At 38.1% G+C, this 15,636-nt stretch overlaps 1 protein-coding gene across 1 annotated transcript; it reads left to right on the top strand.

Annotated features, from left to right (window-relative positions):
• The first annotated feature begins 589 nt into the window (after window positions 1-589).
• smyd5 (SMYD family member 5) lies at window positions 590-8,064 on the top strand. The gene is made up of 13 exons (XM_008420563.2): window positions 590-710; window positions 1,317-1,425; window positions 1,608-1,747; window positions 2,794-2,915; window positions 3,016-3,085; window positions 3,468-3,572; window positions 3,790-3,852; window positions 5,411-5,481; window positions 5,568-5,674; window positions 5,871-5,927; window positions 6,026-6,120; window positions 6,884-6,954; window positions 7,362-8,064. The coding sequence occupies exons 1-13, from the start codon at window positions 618-620 to the stop codon at window positions 7,501-7,503; spliced, it is 1,245 nt and encodes a 414-aa protein (XP_008418785.1). The 5' UTR covers window positions 590-617; the 3' UTR covers window positions 7,504-8,064.
• Window positions 8,065-15,636: the final 7,572 nt, after the last annotated feature.

Below are 15,636 nucleotides of genomic sequence, written 5' to 3'. Positions count from 1 at the left end.
TCTGACATTGTATGAAGTTTTTGTCTTAATATTTTTACACTACTGACAGTTATTCAACTTTAACTGCAGTTACATTAGATTTATTTTCTGTACATTATTTCAAATGTATGTGTAACATATATGAGATAAAATGTATTGTTTATAAATTCATTCCTATTAAATGTTTGCTTGTCAAAAATGTTTATCTGTGTTTGTATTATTTTACATTATATATATCTGTGAGTCAGCTGGTAAGAAGTGTGCTCTTGGGCAGCAGCTTTTATGTTTTCGTTTTACTTTTTTGTTTAACTTACTCAAAAATTGTATTAAAGTTATCCCGTTTCTTAATTTCTTTATAATTTCATTGTATCTGAATGTCAAAGGAGTACACAGACATTCTTCTTATATCCTTTGAGTTTAGGGGCTATTTTATATCTGAATGACTCATATAACATGTTTGACAGCTTATAGAAGTTTTATAATTTCAGTTTAGATTTATAAGAAAAAAAGAAATAAAGGAAGGAAGAAAGAAGAAAAAGAAATAAAATGTGCTATTCATCATCCCACCAGCAGGAGGCGCTGCCTACTTTTCTACATGGTTATCTTAAAGGGTTGAAAGGGCAAATCTGTTGTCAAACATGGCTGCTCCCGTGGATGACATGTTTTCCCTCTGTGTGGACCCGTGTAAAGTCACCAGCAGCGTGGAAGTCCAGTTTATAGACAACATAAAGGTGAGACTTTCCTGCTTTGTCACATTTAAACAGACTGAAGTTGTTCTGTGGCTTAGTGGCGCCTCAGAGGAGCTGTGCTGCTAGCCGCATGTCGGCTGCAGCTCACTGCTGCATGACATGACATTATACACTGAACCTCAGTGTACAGAAAATACAGTAAGAAAACAGCAAGATCACGTTTTAGCTTAAAATGTTATCTATAGTGTTGGATATTGTTGCATGTAATGCAAATTCATTGGTTTTTATTTGTTTTTCCTTCTACGATTCACTAAGACCCTTCAGTGTAGCAGTACAGAGGTTAACAGCTGGAGCATTGTCTTCTTTGTTTATAGTTAAATCACCAACATCGTGTCGTTTAATTAAACTGGAATAGGTATGATGTCATGAAGTTCAAAGTGTTGAGTTATTTAATTAATTTGGAAATAATTACAGCTTATTAAACATTGCAGGCATAACTTGTGGCATTTTGGTCTAATTAGTTTTATTTTCTATTACCATTTTTTTAATCTATCCTAAATCATTGCAGTAAGGGCTACAGTGTATTTTGCTTAATTCAAATTTGCTGCATTCCTTTTTTTCTCAAGCTACTTGTTTGAATGTTCGCAGGGTAAGGGTCTCTTTGCGAAAAGAAGAATCAAGAAGGGAGAAACCATTTTGATTGAGCGGCCTCTGGTTTCTTCTCAGTTCCTGTGGAATTCCTTGTATAAATATAAAGGTATAAAGTGCTGTTCATTGTAGTGAAGTTCTCAAACGTAAAAACTTCCAAAAAAAAAAAAAAAACATCAAGATGCATGCTCTTCACAATTAAAGTAGGTCTGAATTTTTTTCTGGAAGTTTTGTATAAAATTAAACTTAAATATTTTAAAAGTTCATAGTTTCCCCTCTGTGTTTTCCCAGCCTGTGAGTACTGCTTACGCGCTCTGGAGACTGCAGAAGAAAATGCCCGGAGACTCAGCTGCAATCCCGCTCTCAGCCTTCCCCATCCTGAGCTCTGCCGCGTCCGGCCTGAGCTCCATCAAGCCTGCCCTCAGTGCCAGGTAGGTCCCCTCAAAAGCTTCAGTGTTTTGCTATTTTGCGATATTGCATTTTTGGTTTTTTATTGGTACAAAAAGAAGCTACATGCTAGTTTCTGACACTTTAGGTTTTAATCAATCTCATCTAAATGCTTCCACTTTACAAATAGTTAGTTGGTTCGTTAAGAATGCTCCACTTCAAAGAAAATTAGCTAATAAGGCACAGTCTCCATAAATTACTACAAAATAAAAGCAGGAGGGGAAAAAATGGTAACATGTAAGTATAAATATGGTAGCAAATTGGTGAGGTTAAGCATCTTCATCAGTTGAATGGAAGGAAGTGTTTATTTGAAAAGTATGTACTACAATTTCATAATTTAATTATTTTATAAATTTAATGGTTCTTTTATGCAAATTTACAGTTAGAGTTTCCTGTATAGCAGTTTTAAATACGCCAGTATTACATGGGAGTCAAAGTGAAAAAAACAAAACAAAACATGAAGGTAACTGAGACACAGATCTACAGTTTATTTTATTAATTTCTCAGGATCTAAAGCCTGGAGTTAAATATTTTCTCATCAACATCTTGATAATTTAACTCTGGAGTGTAATGAGTTGATTAAACTACACTGTTAGGATGCTTTTGGACATAAAGATAACATCTTTTTAATATTCAGTAAAAACTAATTTTTTTGTTGCAACCAAATTACTTGCCCCCTGCTGGTCAGTTGCTAAATTGCACATTTCTAATTTTTTTTTTGACAACAGAAAAACTCCACGTATCTTTTTATACAGGTCGAGGAATAGCTGATGTTCCATAAATGTTTCAGTATTTTCTGACATTAGATAAGTTTCACCCTTTACAAATATTTCAAATAAAGTTTGGTTACCTAAGAATTTTTTAGATGGTCTTAAAACTCACTTCCCTTTGCATGCTTGAATATCTTGTACTTGCACTTTCAGCCTGGGAGACGACGAGAGCAATAAACTTTACAATCGCTTTCTTGATTACATTGTTGCCAGGTGATGCAAAACTGTTTTCATCACTTTTTTTTACTGCTGCTCTGCAGGTGATGTACTGCAGCAGTGATTGTCGGCAGGCAGCTGCAGATCAGTACCATCGGGTTCTATGTCTGGGTCCCTCTGAGGAAGATCCAGACCACCCCATCAACAAGCTTAAGGATGCTTGGAGGTGACGCAGACTTTAACTCGCCATTTTATCTCCTCTTGTATCCTGATTACATTCAGACATGTTTGTTTGCTAGTATTTAAAAGGCACTGTTTGCTTTTAGGAGCGTGCATTATCCCCCAGAGACGTCCAGCATCATGCTGATGGCCAAAATGGTCGCTGTGGTCAAACAGGTGAGTCTCTAATGGCTCACAAGTGTTGATCTGAAACCAAAATCTTGCAGAAATCTGTTAAAATGAACTTGACAAGTATCAGATGCGGCAATACAAAATGTACCTTCTGTGGATGTAATTAGATTTTCACCCTGCATTGTTTCATAATTCAAACCTTATTGTTAAATCAGCCATGAAATGAGTTTTAAGATTGATACAGATGGCCTTAATGAGAAAGTTGCTTCATAAAATGTTTGAAATCAGCCAGGCAGGTTACAAAATTAAAGTTTAATCAAAATTAATTTTCAGTTTGAGCTTTTTTTTTTCTTTCTTTTGTTAGACATGAATTAAGCTGCTGTTTGCCATTGTAACTAATAGACCCCATGATGTGAATGTATTCCAGGCCAAAGATAAAGCACACTGGCAGAAGCTGTTTTCTCACTTCTGCAGCCGGGCGGCGAACGAGGAGGAGGAGATCGCCCATAAGCTCCTGGGAGAGCAGTTCAGGGTGAGTTAGCTTCCTGTTGGAGGCCTCAGGTCACGAAGTGTGTGTGTGTGAATTATTTTAACTCTGTCAGTTCAAAAGGAACATCACAGTTCTTCACAGCTCAGCGGGCAAAGCAGCAGAGTGCTTTGGCTTGAACCCCCCCTCTGTGGCTGCGTTTGCTTTGTGAAAAGGTGTTTGTTCAGTGGGATCTAATTTTTCTGTCCCGTTGTGTTTGCAGGGGCAGCTGGGCTTGTTGCACAGCCTTTTTAAGGAAGCACTTTATGATGAGCATCTCAGTCGGGTAAGTATTCATCACATCCTTTTCTTTTCAGTCTGGCAATCATTCATTTGTTATAAGCACAAAAACAAAATCTGCAAAAAATAACAAAAAAGCAATAATTTGTTTGTGTTTTTCAGAGCTTGTCAGACGTTTACATACACTAATAATCGGCATGAAATAGGGACGCTGAACAGTTATTTTTTTCAAGGTGGAATTATCAAATAAAACGCATGTTGAGGATTTTTTTCAAACCCATGTGTTGTCAAATATGTACATTAAAACTTAAAATAATATTCAGTTAAGTGTCTTTTGGCAATTTTTCATATCCTTTAACAAATGCTTGCTATAAAATGGTCACCATAAAGCTCAAATGAAATGCTCAGCTGCCATGTGGATGAACCGAATTCTGTCTGGAGAAAAGTTTTGTGATCAGATGAGACAAAGATTGAACAGTTTGAGATTTCAGCCCTCACAACACTGCACCAGATGTCAAGATGGTGGCAGCATCATACTGTGGGGTTGCTTTGCTACCACTGCACAAACTATATAGAATGATAAAGTAGAGTGACAACAACCTTAAATCCACATTGAGATAAGAGATTTTCAAAACCACCTGAATCTGTTTTCTGAATTACCTCCTCAGTTTGCAGTCCTGCTAATGATCTCATTATTTGACTGAGGTGTGTTGAAGCAGAGACGCATGTAAACGTTGCAGGTTGCCGGCCCTTGAGGACTGGACTTGAAGGCCTCTCATGGATGGTTTTAACTTGAAGGGAAGTGGGAGTTCCTGCAAACAATGATCTTATTCACGCATTAAAACTGGTTCTGGGAAGGATTAAGCGGGCTGACATATGATTTGTGAACAGGATTACCAAAGCCAGGACCTTAATCCTATTGAAAATTAATGAACTACGCTTTAAAGCTGAGGCAGGAAACCAGTCACTATAATAAACTCAGTGGATTACCAGCAGCTGGTGAAACGGGGGAGTGTCTTTTCACACAGCTGGCAAACACCAGAGATGTGTTTTCTTCCCTCTTGAAACAAACACCTGTGAAACTACTTCACTCTGCCAACGACGTCGCCATCACTTGGTTGATCCAGGACAGGAAGTATTCAAACCCACCAAAAAACTTGGTTGTGAAGTTGTTTGTATGAAAATTTTATTAAAGAAAGAATGATCCAAATAAATCGTTTTAAACCTTTACAAGTAGAAAATGGGAAGTTTTTATTAGAGCTACATGCAACATGTTTTAAGCTCACTGCTTTTAGCCCATGCATGCAGCATTTAAAGGAGGATGATGTTTTAAGTATGTGTGTTTCTAAAGGGCTTAATAAGTTGCTGTTTTTTCCTGATTTGTTAACAATTGTAGATTTTATTCAGACTAAAACAATTAAGAATGGATTACCTTTCCACTTTTTTCTGCTCATATTAGTCTCGGTGTTGGAATCTGTATGTCTTTTTAAATGTTGTTTCTCTTACATAAAAATATTGCAAAATAACTCACAATGCGACTCTTATTCAACCAGGCGTTTATGTGTAATCTGAATGAAAGCAGTAGATGTGTGTCTGTGTTGCAGTGGTTTGTTCCTGAGGGTTTCCGCTCTCTGTTTGCGTTGGTGGGAACAAACGGCCAGGGCATCGGCACCAGGTGAGCCCTTCCTCTGCTCCTGCCTTTAACTATCCACATCCTCGCTTCCGGATCTCTGTTTGAGTGTCATTTTGCGTCTAACACAGCTCTCTGAGTCAGTGGGTTCATGCCTGTGATGCACTGGAGCTTCCCGACCAGCAGAGGGAGCAACTCGACTCTTTTATTGACCAGTTATACAAGGACATCGACAAAGGTCACTGTTTTATCTCAGTGCTGCAGTAATTTCTGAAGTTAAATAGATTTATTCTCTGCTGAGGAGATTTGCAGCTGTCATATTGTCTGAATGAGAGCTTGTTCTAGTCTGTATTGCAGTTTTCAGCAGGAACAACAGTGCATTCGTCTAACAGAAAGTCGAAGCTAATGAATATAACTTGTGTGTTTCCGTGCAGCGACAGGAGAGTTTCTGAACTGTGAGGGATCTGGACTTTACCTGCTGCAAAGCTCCTGTAAGTGTCGGCGATGTTCTTTGCTTTATCTCCAACAAAAAGGTTCCAGTTCTAAGAGTAGATTAAACCTGAAAGATTTCCACGTTTGAATCTCGCAGGTAACCACAGCTGCATCCCAAACGCAGAAGCGTCCTTCCCCGACAACAATTTCCTACTTCACCTCAATGCCCTGAGTGACATCAGCGCAGGAGAGGTCAGCTGACACTGCTGGATTCACAGTGATGTATTTTAGTCCGCCAAAGACGGGACAGAACATCCCTCTATAGTCTAGCTTGGTGTTCTCCCCTGTCAGACGGTATTAGAAGGCTGAGATGTCCAGAATCGGAGTGGGTTTGTCAAGCTGTCAGAAAGATTGAGAAGGCTTGCATCTGCATGGCACAGTAATGTCACAGAAGCTGTGCGAGTTTCACAGCAAATCTCTCCTGTGGATGTGGGGGAAAATACGGAGAAACAGGGGGATTTAACTTACTGCTGCATTGTACACAGACAGGCGAGGAACATATTATTTTCTTTTTCTTCTTGGTGAAAAATAGTCCAACTTTTCAGGGGTTCCCACGCAATCTGGGAACATTTAGGACGGCGTAGATTTGAAAGAACATCTGACTGTGTCAAAATAAATCGCTTTAATTATAGGGTGTTGTCCATGTCATTTGTTCATAATTCAATCTGCTCTCTCCATTTTCTCTGTTTATTCCACCATCTAAGCATCAGTCTGTTCATATATCTGTTCATCCAGCTATCCTTGCATCCATCTGTCTTCTACGTCTATCAATCCGTTGACTTTTTCTTACATCCATCCGTTTGCTCATCACTCATTTACTCCTTTCCATTCATGCAGTTGAAATTTTTACGTGGGGAAAAAATGTGCGGGAAACCTGAGTCTTGTGTGTTTTTTTTTTCCGAGAGCGCGGTTTCTGCTCTGGGGTCCTCAGTTCAATGTCGTCTTCTGTTTTCAGGAGATCTGCATCAGTTATTTGGATTTCTGTCAGCGGGACAGGAGCCGACACAGCAGGCACAAGATTCTGAGGTAAACACACGTAATCTTTAGGATAAATCATTTAAAGGCGGGTCACACTCTTATGGATTAAATGTGGATCAATAAAAAAAAAAAAAAAAAAAAGAAAACCCAGCAGGCACTGATGGGCAGTCCTGAGGCAGAAACGGCATAGCTGCTGCTCATTGATCAGCATGATGTCAATCCATCTTCAAATTACATTCAGTCTCAATAACACCTGAAGTTTTAATGCAACCTGCTTATTTCAGTTTTAATAAAGTGCATTTCCACCCTCGGTGAGTGTTTATATCATGCTAGTTGATTAAATTATTGGAAGTATGCACTAAAATGGTTGCATTCATTTGCTGTGGCGTCTATCTGTTAGTATCTTCAGCCATTTCCGTGGGTGCAATATCTTGACCGAGTGCTTTTCTTCGCAGGGAAAACTACCTGTTTGTCTGCTCGTGTTCAAAGTGCACGTCCCAGATGGACGAGCTGGACGTCACATCTGAGGAGGAGGAGGGCGAAGCAGAGGGCGAAACAGAAGGGGACGAGATGGAAGATGAGATGACAGATGTTTGATGAAAGACTCTGCCATATTGTTCTCAGCTTTTCCCGTCCCTCTGAAACACGAGGCCAAAAAGAATAAAGACCAGTTCAGACTGTGATCTGCATGTCCAGAAGCGTGAAGTGACACATTTCACTCTGTATTTTAGAGATCCGTAGTCAGATTATACAGAACTACAAGAGAGCAGTGGAAACGGTTTCACTTGGATGCTTTAAACCCCCCAAAATTTTAAAATGGCTGTAAATTTACCTCTTGATGCTTCATTTATAGTTTTTTTTTTCTTTGTTTGGTTAAATCTTCTGCGAATGATTTGATCAAACATTGACACGCTTATAGATCCAGCAAACGGTGAACAAAATCAGTATTCAAGATGGATTTGTCAGTCAGCAGGTGGGCAGAAAAAGTTGTAGGGTTCAAAAGTCTTTATTAAGCTCTCCTGCTTCATGCTTTACTCAAGTATTTTTGTAGCTTTTGAAGAAAAATCTCACCTAAAATTCATATTTTAGTTGTCTTTGTAAGAGAAATATGACTGCTAAATGTAATAAAACAATAAGCAGATAAATGGTTACACTCTATATATTCGTATTTGGTTTTCCATGATTTTTAAAGTGATATTTAGAAATGCCCAACATTGGCATTGGTTTCTTCTGGGTTTTTAATTTTCAGTTGGAATAAAAATCTGAAAGAGAAATATATAACAAACGGCTACCTGCTTCAAGGAACAGGTAGCTGTTTGATATATTAACTATTATTATAACTATTTTAATAGTTATAAAACAAAATCTAAAAAGAAAAAGCCAAGTCTCAATGTACAGTTTAGGCCCTTTGTGGGTGAGTTAAAATTCATAATAAATTTAAACTTTTGCACTTTTAAAATGAAGAAGTGATCCTTAAAATAGATAACATTCATGCCACTTATGAGTTAATCTAAAATATTTGACCAGAGCTACAGACAGTTGTCTGCGGCTGTCAGAAATAACAGTAACTTTAAGCTTATAGTGATTATTGTTCATGCATTATTTTTTTAACATGCCTCTTGCTGAGTATTTGGTTTCAGGACCCTTATGTGAAACCTTTTTGGTGCAGATCTGACAGGTTTGCGTCTTCAGAGTAATTGAGCTCTTTAGCTTTCAGCGTAAACCACAATCCGGTCAGTGTAGCAGCAGACGCCATGTGGTCAGTGTTGATAGATGTCCTTCCAAATGCAGTGGTTGAGCATTAATAACTAAGTGCTTTGAGATAAACGGTTTGTGTTGCTGCTTTTTCACTATGTGTCAGAATCAGTATTAGGACTACCTTGTACTAAATAATGTTCCATAAATTTTGACAGATGCTCAATTCACTGTAGTCCATTCATGCTCTTTTCAAAGCATGATGACATTAATTATGCTGACATTGGTTATGATTAAGCTCATCTGAATCTTTCATTATGGCTGAGTTGTCAAAACCCATAGTTCTCATGCAGCTTGAAACTTGTTTCCCCCCCATCATGTTCTGCTTTGATTCTGTGAAAGCCTTCATGTTACACAGGCCTGCCACAGTTAAAAGTTGGGTAAGTGAACCCTGATTTTAGTTTAGTTGTCTATAACTAGTTGCTGGTTTCATCTGTGCATAAGGGAGCAGATGGATGTTACTGTTGCAACGTTTTCATGTTTTCTTGCCTGAGCAAGCACATCTGTTGTCATTTTTTCTAGAGATTCTTGCAGGTAAAAGCTATGGAAGAGGATTAGGGCCATTGAAAAAACAAAACCAAAGTAATTCTGACTGTTTTTCGCTATTAGTTTAATCTCAGACTTCTGACTTTATGGCAGGTGGGCAGCTGGGAGCAACCAGCTTCGATGACAGAAATACACACGAGAACTAATTTTCTTGGGGAACATGTTGGATTTATGGGATTTTTTTTTATGTGGCTGATTAAAGTCAACATTCTTTCTTTTTTCAGTGACTCTAATCCTCTTTTGTGAAAAGCAGAGTTGTCTGTTTCTGAATTTATTTCTGATTCTAAGCTCTTCATCAGCAGAGCAGAAAACCAAAAAACTACCACAAATCTGACTGCGCCATTAGAACTGCAGGCTCTACCAAAGAAACTTTTCTCCTGAGCGCAAACCTCGACAGAAAGCAAGGAATGTTTAGCTTTTTGCCTTTTTAAACTCATCTCATACCTGACTTTAGAGTACGGTTTTTACTTCACAATAACAACCTTCTGAGTCGAAAAGACATACTGTGAAATACAGCTTGGTTTTCATACCACGATCTATGGGTTCCAGTTAATGCTCATGTAATGTATTATGGAGACCTTGAGTGGAAAATTGCTTTGTCAGTTACTGTTTTGCCTTTTATTGAGAGCTGTATATCTCGGCTGCACATGAGCGAAACGGCTGCCATCGCCTCACATCAAGCGATATTTCAACAACTGTAATCGCAAATCTCAACATTTTCAGCTGCTGAGGAAAGATCTGAAATGTTTAAATAAACCCTTCTTCTCAATGTGCATTTATCGCTTCCAGCTGGTTGTGTACGTTGCATGTAAAATGTGTTACAGCCGCAAACCAGCAGTTGTCGTTTTTATTGCGGTTTCATAGGCCGCTGAAATTGGATGTTCGTCATTTATCTGCCTTCATTACACCGAACAGAGAGAGGAGAATATTTAACTCCATGCATATTAAATCTAAATCTATAGTGAAATAGTTTTTTCTCCCCAGTGGAGGCTTGTATTGGTCCTGTTTCACAACAGAGTGTAAAAATTAAATAAAGCAAAGGAAATGTGACATTTAAAATAAAAGGAAACAGAAACCTGAAATAAACTTTAAATCATACCTCCAAAATGTCCCTTTAAAAAAATAGCTTTCTCATAATATGCATATTATTATTACATTTCCCAAACAGACAGTAAAACTTTGACTACACATTTCAGATTTAGACTTGGCAAAAGGAACAAGTAGATAATAAATATAACATGCGTTAGAGTTTCTGAGAGTCCCTGTGGGGAGCTGAGAGACTAAAGGAGGTATTTTAGAGGCTTAAAACAGCTTTTCTGCTTTGAAAAAAGCTATTTCACTAATTTGCAGCGTTTCATTTCACTAACGCACCTGTTGCTCACCCAGTTCCACTACAGGCTACTTGCAAATTATTACCGGTGCGATTTAATCAAGGTCTGGAGGGAGTCGAGTTTCTTTTTGACAGATTATTAGAAAAAAGTTGAGGGGATAAATGTGACGTTGAGAAGTTCATATTCAGTTCATTTTCCAAATTGGCTTTTCTCCCCCCACACACACAAGTCAAGTTAAATGTCATATTGACTGAAAGACTGAAGTGATTTTCATTTATTAGGTGACAGTTATACGCACTCCTTGAGTTTTCTGCCTAAATGTCAATGATTAAAACCTAAGAGCTGTAAAAAGTAACCGTGAGAAACCGTAAGCTCTGAGTAATGAAATAATCCGCTAATTTCTGTAGTGCATCGCAAAAGTATTCACACCCCATGTCTCAGCATTTCACATTTTGCCACTTAACTGAAAATTTCAATTTATTGGGGGTTTTTTTGTGATACACCAACATAAAATATTGCATACCTGTTAGTTTGAATTAAAATTTGTATTTGGTCAGTTTGAGTCAACACTTTGTAGAGCCTCCTAATTACAGCTGTAGGTCTTTAGGGCGATGTCTGCTGCAGCTTTGGACATCTGGAGACTAAAGGCGATCGGGTCATGTTGAGCTTGCTTCAGAAAGTGCAGCCTGCGGCTGCAAAGATCACAAACATGGAGGATTTTCAGTGTTGTCATTTTCACAGTCATTTCAAAGGATCCCTTAATGGTCATCTGTGCCATCTGTTATGTTTTATCAATAAAAGCACTGAAATAAAAAAAATAATTTTGCCAGTCTTTATTTGACCAAAACTGTTGGTATATCTTAAAAAAAAACATACATTTATATTGATCTATTTCCAACACTTTTGAATGTTGTTTCCACAGCTTAATTTGTTTATACTGGCACAAAGGATGCACACATTTTAAAAAAGCTAAAGTATAATATTTGTTAACGACAATATTCAAAATTGTGGCCTTAAATCCTTTCATGTACATCAGCTGGAGTATTCTGTTTCCAGCTTAACAATAAAAAGAAATATGCAGTTGCTTATGTAAACCTTAACTAGCTTACTTAATAAACAGTCTTAGTATTATCACACTTACAATTTGGAGAACATTGAAATTTATTTATTTTTCTTAAATTACACTTAATTTACATGTTTATATAGATAAATAGGAAAAATAGGAAAATACCTTTTGACCTTTGTAAAAAGGTATGGACCATTTAATAAAGTTATCCACATGACTGTTTTTTCAAAATGCTCCTTACCTTTTCATTATTTTTCTTTTTTCTTGCTGCAATTACATCATTGTCAGATAAAACAATATTTGATATAAAAAAAAACAGGCATAAAATAAAGCCCACCTGGAATAATGTGTCAGAAGTTTAGACCCTTTGGACTGATCCTGCTCTTCAAGTTCCCCCGCGTATTTGTCTTGCTTTAAAGCTTTGCCAGACTTTCTGCAGGAGCTCTGCAACTTGAGCAGCAGCGTTGCCACGGCAGAACTCTGCAGGGGTTACGGGGTTGAGCCGGTAGATCCGTCCACACCCAGTAGACCTCCACACAACACAGCCCATCTGCTTCAAGTAGCAAACGCTGAGAAGTCAATGAGTTTTTTCTGTTTTTCCCCCCTGAAATATAGAAGTTTGGTTAAAAATTGAAGGAGTAAGAAGCGAGAGACGCATGTGAGGGAAAGAAGACCGGAAGGAGGGAGTGGGCTTTTGTGAAGAACCATTATGAACATGAAAAGAAAGGGTCTTTTATTCTTGCAAATCAAGCACCAAACACTTCAAATGTATTTCAGAGACTAGAAGTGGCACATTACTGTCATCACCATAATATGCTGATGGAAGATAGAAGAGTACTTGACTTTTTGCACAAAAGAGAAGACGGCATTTACAAACTGTTACAGTTAATGGTGGGATCAGGAAATATGTAATATCATCTATTATGTAGAAGATGGAACTAGGCTGGAAAACTTGATGTTCTTTATTTCCTCTAAAGTCTTCAACTGAGCCAGAAGATGCACATTCACTATATGTTATATTATGTTTCTGACATAAGACAACATAACCAAGGGTATATTTGTTAAATTTGTGATATTTTTGAAAAACCCAGATGGAGAACATTGATTAATGATTAAAATAATAACTAAAAACAATTTTTTTTATCAGAAATGTAATAAAAGATCGTTGAATGCACGTTATGGTGATTCTTCCATAATCGTCAGGGATCCTATTTGCCAAATCACAAAATTCTCCCCACCTACGATCACCAGCTTAATCCCATCACCAACATTTAGCTCAGTTGTATCCAAGATCCGTCTTTTGGTCACAAACCAACATTTCTTAACCAAATATCACAATAAGATAATTGACAAAGAGGCAAATTAACTGCTTTTCTTTTTGACTCAGCTCTTTCTTTTGAACCATTACAGACCTGAGCAGTGCCTGCATTATTTCATAAACCCCCTCTGTTAATACACCCTACTATCAACTCAGAACAAGACAGAAAGATACTTCAACTCTGCCGCTTGAGGCAGAGTCTGATCTCTGACCCAGAGGAAGCAGTGGTTACTCTTTGAAGCAAAGCATATACCCCTCAGATGTGAACTTCACCCTACAGAACTGCTTTTATGATGTCCCTAGCAACCCCAGGCCGACCTGACGGCAGATTGTGTCGAGGTCTGACCATCATCTGGCTGCATGCTCGCAGAGTCCCATGCTAGTTCTGTGTGTCTGGGAATCCCTTCATAATGTGCCTCTTTGAAACAAAACATGCTCTAGAGAGACTGCCATATAAATATTGCGTTTAAATGTATTAATAAGATCACAAAGGATATTTACAAATTGCCCTGAATCCAGGACCCTCTTGCTTCAAGAGATTGGAGCTAACCACTGCCATCATGAAGCTTTGTTTGATTTATTGTCATTTCAAACTGTTCTTACAACTTAATGTCTAAATGTGCTTCGCGCTTGGCAGTGTATTTGTAATCCTCAAATTAACACCTCATAATATTTTTCCTGATAATGTACCACTAGTAAAAACAACAGGCCAGGTAATTGAATCCCATTGGACAGAAGTTATTTTTTCTTGAGAGCACACTGCGTCTCGCTGTTGATTTATCCACCGAGGTCAGAAGGGAGCTGTTTGTTTATGGCTGATGCTGCTGCAAAAGTTGTCTCTTTGGATGCTTGAAGGGAGCAAACTGTGAAATAACAGCTGATTTTTTTTAAAGACGCAAGCAAAGCAGCTCTGCGTGAAACAAGCCCCATATGGAAACAATCTCCAGACTACATTAACTCTGTCCACATCACTTACCCCAACAGACACCATTGCTGCCTTGCAGCGACGCTCCAGAATTAACTGATAAATGACTGCTTCACGTAAAATCAGCCGACCTGCAGAGAAGTTACTGCACTTTAGCTCACCCTGAATTTAAATAAACACAGAAGAAGTACAGTTTCAGGAACACAAACATGGCAACTGAGTGACCTGACGGCGTTGATTGATGGTTGAAACGTCTGCGGTTTGTTTCTGCTGAAGCCATTTTCTTGGTTCACATCAGAATATCACAACTTGTCAGCAGTGCTTCTGCTGTGTGGTTCTCTGGAAGGTTTTTAAAAGTTTGTGGGCAGCTCAGTAATTTCACATTCATCTTTAGTACAAAATGCTTAAAGCCTCATTGGCATCGTATAAATCTTGCTGGGCTGCCTGGGATTAAAGAATGAAAAATGAAGAATTGAGCCGTTAATCATTCATACTGAGGCGGCTGCAGTGAGGGTTTTGTGGGCAGATTCCTTATTTTGAGTAAAAACAACCTAACAAGGAGGTGAAGGATGAAGGAACGTTTCAGCAGTTCTTTCACTCTTGGACAGACTTTCCCCATTAGGCAACTTTGTTTTACATACAGAAAAATGTTCAAATAAACCACCAGCCAACACGCTTGACTCGAAAGACGCAGCGCTCTGGGTGAAATATTCAGGTTGTCTCAAGTAGTTTTCAAACAGAGCGACAGTGTCTCCGAAAAGTATTCATACACCTTGATTTTTGCCCTGAATGTTACTGGGATTTTATCTGGTTAGCCAACACAAATGAGATAAAAAGGGCGACAAGGAAGAAAAATGATAAGTGAAGGTGAAACTATGAGCAACCAGGTTTTACTGTTCACAGCTGCAAAAATCCATCAGGGTATGTTCATCTCAGAAAAGCTTTCTTATCCCTGCTGAGTAAAAGTGCTCCCTCAGCATGATGCAACCACCCCTATGTTTAGAGTGAGGATTGTGATGAATGATAGTTTTCCTCATGTTACCTGTGGGCTAGAAAATTAGAATTTAATCTCATCTGACCTTCCACATACTTATTGAATCCCCTTGATGTTGCTTCACAAGGTTCTTTTTTTAATCCTTCACACCTCCATAGAGGCCATAATTATGGATTATGTTCCAATCAAATTATCTCCACTGAGTTGTGGTTCCTCCACAGTTACCACGCCTGTATTGGTTACCACCAATACAGGTGCTTTTTTCAGTTGGCATTTTTTTTATGTAATACATACAGTACTACATAAATTAAAGTTCTAGTTATACTGTTTGGATCGGAAAATAAATTAAGGAAACAATGAATCAACCGATTAAAAAAAAGGTTGTACAGACATTACTTCAAATTAAACACATTTGAACACAAGTTCACGAGTTTTGCTATTCAAATTTGGCCGCATGTAGAACATCTTTTTAACCTGACTGCAAACCAGCATCTTTCAATATTGTTTTTAACATTTTGCAAATATCCTATTCTCTTTCTTGCTCAGCGAGAATCGAAGGCTTTTGGGATGTTAACTCTTTTAACTTTCTGAGTTTGATGCCTTAAAAATTAAAATAAGACCATTGTGTGATATGCGAAAGAGTTCATCTGTGATCAACTGTGAATGCATGGATTTTTTTTAAGGTCATGCCAGATATTCCCACTGAGACCAAACGTGGTCTGACTCATGTGGTGCAAATGAGGCATTTGAAACACTCTCCCTATTCAGCTTCATCTCTTGCTATCTCCTTCTCAC

Source organism: Poecilia reticulata, linkage group LG10 (assembly GCF_000633615.1).
Source record: "Poecilia reticulata strain Guanapo linkage group LG10, Guppy_female_1.0+MT, whole genome shotgun sequence".
Lineage (NCBI taxonomy): Eukaryota > Metazoa > Chordata > Actinopteri > Cyprinodontiformes > Poeciliidae > Poecilia > Poecilia reticulata.
The sequence above is the reverse complement of the archived record's forward strand: the minus strand, read 5'-3'. Positions and strand labels throughout refer to the sequence as shown.